The sequence below is a fragment of the Pyrgilauda ruficollis genome, unplaced genomic scaffold (assembly GCF_017590135.1).
Source record: "Pyrgilauda ruficollis isolate IOZ18807 unplaced genomic scaffold, ASM1759013v1 scaffold17, whole genome shotgun sequence".
NCBI classification, from domain to species: domain Eukaryota; kingdom Metazoa; phylum Chordata; class Aves; order Passeriformes; family Passeridae; genus Pyrgilauda; species Pyrgilauda ruficollis.
Genome location: NW_024515875.1, coordinates 8516991 through 8521182, shown reverse-complemented (window position 1 = coordinate 8521182; position 4192 = coordinate 8516991). Strand labels below are relative to the sequence as shown.

General features: G+C 52.2%; 1 protein-coding gene across 1 annotated transcript; it reads left to right on the top strand.

The window, feature by feature from the left end:
- Window positions 1-685: 685 nt before the first annotated feature.
- On the top strand, window positions 686-3952 carry NHLH2 (nescient helix-loop-helix 2). Its single transcript, XM_041464041.1, has 2 exons — window positions 686-939; window positions 2877-3952. Exon 2 carries the CDS (start codon window positions 2897-2899, stop codon window positions 3329-3331), a length of 435 nt encoding a protein of 144 aa, XP_041319975.1. The 5' UTR covers window positions 686-939; window positions 2877-2896; the 3' UTR covers window positions 3332-3952.
- Window positions 3953-4192: the final 240 nt, after the last annotated feature.

Genomic DNA, 4192 nt, shown 5'->3' with positions numbered 1-4192 from the left:
CCCGCGCCGAGATTTTCGTTTATTTCGTTTTGTTTTTCTTTTTCAGCCTTCGCATATTTTCCTTTATTTTTCACTCGAAAGATGCAGGAGGAGTTAGGAAGCTCAGGGACGGATGGGGGTTTCGTTTATCCTTTTTTTTCTCCTTTCGCCAGTTCTTGAAGGACCAGAAGAAGAACTAAACCAAACATTCATTTTCCGACGGCGTCTCCCCCGCTCCTGCCCCTCTCCGCCGGACCGGTGAATTAACAAAACCTCACGTTACAACCCCCCCCCCCCCCCCCCCAGAAAAAAAAAAAAAAAAAAAGCATAGAGAAGAAAGGAGGGAGCGACGCATTGTTACCCCGACCCGCGGCGTGCCTGTGCGCCGGGCCGCGGCGGAACAAAGCCGGCAGCGCCGCGCCGGGCTCCGCGCGGCGGGGCTGCCGCAGGGAAGGAGAGGCTGAGGGGGCGGGAGAGAGGGAATAATCCCGGACGGTGCCGGTGCTGTCGCCGCATCCCTTTTGTTATTTATCGCGGTCGGGGAAGAGGAGGAAGAAAAGCGGGCGAGAGGGCACTTTCCTCCTCTAAAACCGACCGGCCGAAGCCGCCGGTGCGCTGAAGCCGCTGCCCCGGACAAGCGGGCGGAGGAGGACTTTGATGGGGAAACGCTTTTTCTCCCCTGATGCATCGTAAGTAACTTAAGTTGTTATTTATACTCCGCAAACAAACACGACAGTATAACATCTCCCATCTCTGGAGCGCTGGAGGCCGCGGCGAGGGATGAGATCTGCCTTTCCCCATTCGAGCAGGACACTTTTTCGCTCGTAATTAATTTTATTTGATTTTGATTTTTTTTAATTTTTCCATGCTCCGCTCCCGAAGGGTCATTTGAACTGTAAAGGAATCGCCGAGGGGGCGAGGGGACCTGGAGAGAGAGGCTATCCAAACGACTCCACCGAGGTAAGCAGCCTTAACAATCCTTAACAATATATTTCCCTTCTGCAGGTAGCAGGGGGCATGGGTTTACTGTAATAGTAATAATAATAATAATAACAATTTTTTAATAGAGAGGGGGGAGGGGGGAAAGAGCCTCTTTACAGATCAGCTCGCCAAACCCCACCGTACAGATAAATCCAAATCAAAGCGAAAAATTCAACACAAACCGGTAGAGAAACCTCTAAGCAACTTTCTTCAGGAACCACCGCTTTAATTGCCCATTTTTGTACAATCGCCCTGCAAATCCTGCCTCTCTAACGTGCTTTTTGCATAAGCCCCCTCGCTTGGATGCCAGGTGAAAGGTGATTTTAAACCCTTCCTCTGTATCTTTTTGCCCCACGAGATCACTGATACCTGACTTGCGCGCTAATGGGTTTTTTTCCCTACCCCTGCCTTGTGGGCCTGATTAACGCTCCTTATTAAAAATCGAAGAGGAAGCGTTTCCGACGGCCCTGGCAAGAGACGGCCCTTTCCCAGAGAAGGAAGAGCTCTTCTCTCCCACTGCCCAGTCCTGGCTCCCTGCGCACCCCGGGGAGCGCTGAGCCTCGGCCCCCGGCGGAGCCCCTCTGCCCCGCCACGCGTGCCCCGCGTCTCGCCCCGTTGGGGAGAGGCTTGGTTCTATCCCTGCCTGGGGAGAATTCCTCCTGCTCATGTGGTTGTTATCATTATTATTGTTAACAACAGCAATAATAATAGTTTATTTTTCCCAACCGGGTCTGAGGCCCATCTGGGACTTTCCCTGGAAACTTTATGTGGAAATACTTTGCAATCTTAATTTGGGAGAAGGGAGGATGCGATGTTCCCTCCTCCGTCGGGCTCGCTCCCCACCTCGCTCGACACCCCAGCTGCACACATGCACGCACACACACACATACATTTGTGTCCAAGGTTATTCACTAGTTGCCTGATGTATTGTTTTATTACATGCCGGCATGTCCACGGACGCGCTCGGATTTGTATTGCTGTCTACATGACAGATGGTGCTCTGTGAGGCCGCAAGAAGATACGATTCAATTTTCTTTTGAAAGGCACGTCCGCATTTATTTATTTATTTATTTAGCCTCCCCCTCTTTTCGCGCAGGGAGGGGAGAGGAGGGAAAATTTAAAGGGATGGAAAAGTTCGGCCTCTGCTTTGAGGTTTTGTTTCTTTTTGAATCCGACGCTTTGAAAACGGAAACTCTCCAAACATTCCCATTTGATCGCTAGCAAATTGCTATCTGCACGATTAGCAGCAGGAAAGAAATAAAAACAAAAAAAGAAGGAGCACAGAGAAAAGAGCGGAGGGGAGAGCCTAGCAGATACATCGGATCCCGTAGGGATTGGGGAAATAAATCTCCCCACTGGCCTTGTTATATTTATGGAGCCTTGAGCTGTGTATTTAAAAGTATCACGTCTGTAGCCTGGATCCCATAGAGCATTTCCGAAAGAGAAACAGTTAAGCAGAAACTGGCAGGCTAGAAAGGACAATATTAAAACTGGGGGCCTGGACGGGAAGGGGGGCGGGGAATCACCATATTATTGAAACACTGGATATTAGCTTGCTTGAAAAAAAATAAAATCTTCTATTGCTCTCTGGGCCTGTTTCAACACCCAAGGAAGCGCAGGGAATAACGGCAGGAAGGATATTCCACTGAAGCTGCCGTCAAAGGCTAGAGAAGGGATGGTTAAATGACGGGGTATCGTTTATCCCCGATATTGCTCTCATTAGTACTCCCTGAAGGAGCCGCAACTCGTCCACCCGGCTCTCCCCCCGCCCCGGTCGGGCGGTACCGGCGCCGGGGGTAGGGCGCGGGAACCGGCATGTCCCTCGTGTCCCTGCCCGCGTCCCTGCTCCCCGCCTTGCCCCTGTATCCCGGGGCCGGGGCCCTGACCCGCTCTCTCTGCTTCTCTGTCTCGGGAAGGCTCCTCCGCCCCCTCCAAGATGATGCTTAGCCCGGACCAAGCTGCCGACTCCGACCACCCCTCCTCGGCGCCCTCCGACCCGGAGTCCCTGGGCGGCGCGGACGCCCAGGCGCTCAGCTGCTGCGTCTCCGACCCGGAGCCCGCCGAGGGCGGCGGCGGCGAGGGCCGGGGCGGCGGCGGCGGCGGCGGGGAGAGCCGCGGCGGGGGCCGGCCCGGGCTGCACCCGCCGCCGCTGAGCCGGGAGGAGAAGCGCCGGCGGCGCCGCGCCACGGCCAAGTACCGCTCGGCCCACGCCACGCGTGAGCGGATCCGCGTGGAGGCCTTCAACCTGGCCTTCGCCGAGCTGCGCAAGCTGCTGCCCACCCTGCCCCCCGACAAGAAGCTCTCCAAGATCGAGATCCTGCGCCTCGCCATCTGCTACATCTCCTATCTCAACCACGTGCTGGACGTGTAGCGCCCGGCGGACGCCCGGAGCCCCGGGACCCCCAGTCCCGTCGCCCCGGGTCCGGCCGCGGCGGGCAGCGCCTTCCCCGGGGCGGGCGGGGGTCCCCGCTGCTTGTGCTCCCCCCCGGAGGGCTCCCGCCCGGCCGAGAGCCCGCTTTTCGAAGAGAAGCGTAAAACAGGATTGTCTCTTCAGGCTGTCAAGTGCCCCTTTATATATATCCAAAAACATCTACTTGTGACCTTAAACGTGTGACCCATGGGTGCAGTTAAAAATAACTATTTTTTATTTATGGTAGAAGGAGTTGACAATTTATTTTTTTCAAGATTTATTTATTTTTCAGAGTGGTGGCAATTTTACTTTGGATACTTCGTGCCAATTGGTTTCTATAGTCGGGTGTTTACACTTTCTCCTGTGGAATATTATGTTTGACTTTATGAGTGTTTGTTGGGATCAATACAGTGTTCATTTTATTTTCTTTATAATTTATTTTTCCCCTCCAATTATATTGCACTTGTGTACCACAAACCTCCCCTCCCTCCCTGTTTATAAGTATATTTTATATATATCAAGGCATTTGTTCTTGACCTTTTTTCTTTCTTTCCTTGTGTGGGATCAACAACCACTAGCACTTAACTAGGAGAGGTTTTTTTTAAAAACTTGTTGTTATTCTGATCTATAGTTGCGTCTGAAAAGTACTTTGCAAATCGTTTATAAGGGAAGTAGTTTCTTTGTGGGTGTATATGTGCGTGTGTGTACACATGCATGTGTGTGGGAGTGAGCGTGGGTGTGTATGTGTGTGGTATATTTTTAGGAAAGGACATTTTTTCCTAAAAAAAAAAAAAGAAAAAGAAAAAGAAAGAAAAGTAAATC

Bases quoted from the DNA above. Each gene is read 5' to 3' on its own strand.
- NHLH2 (XM_041464041.1), top strand. From the start codon at position 2,897: ATGATGCTTAGCCCGGACCAAGCTGCCGACTCCGACCACCCCTCCTCG.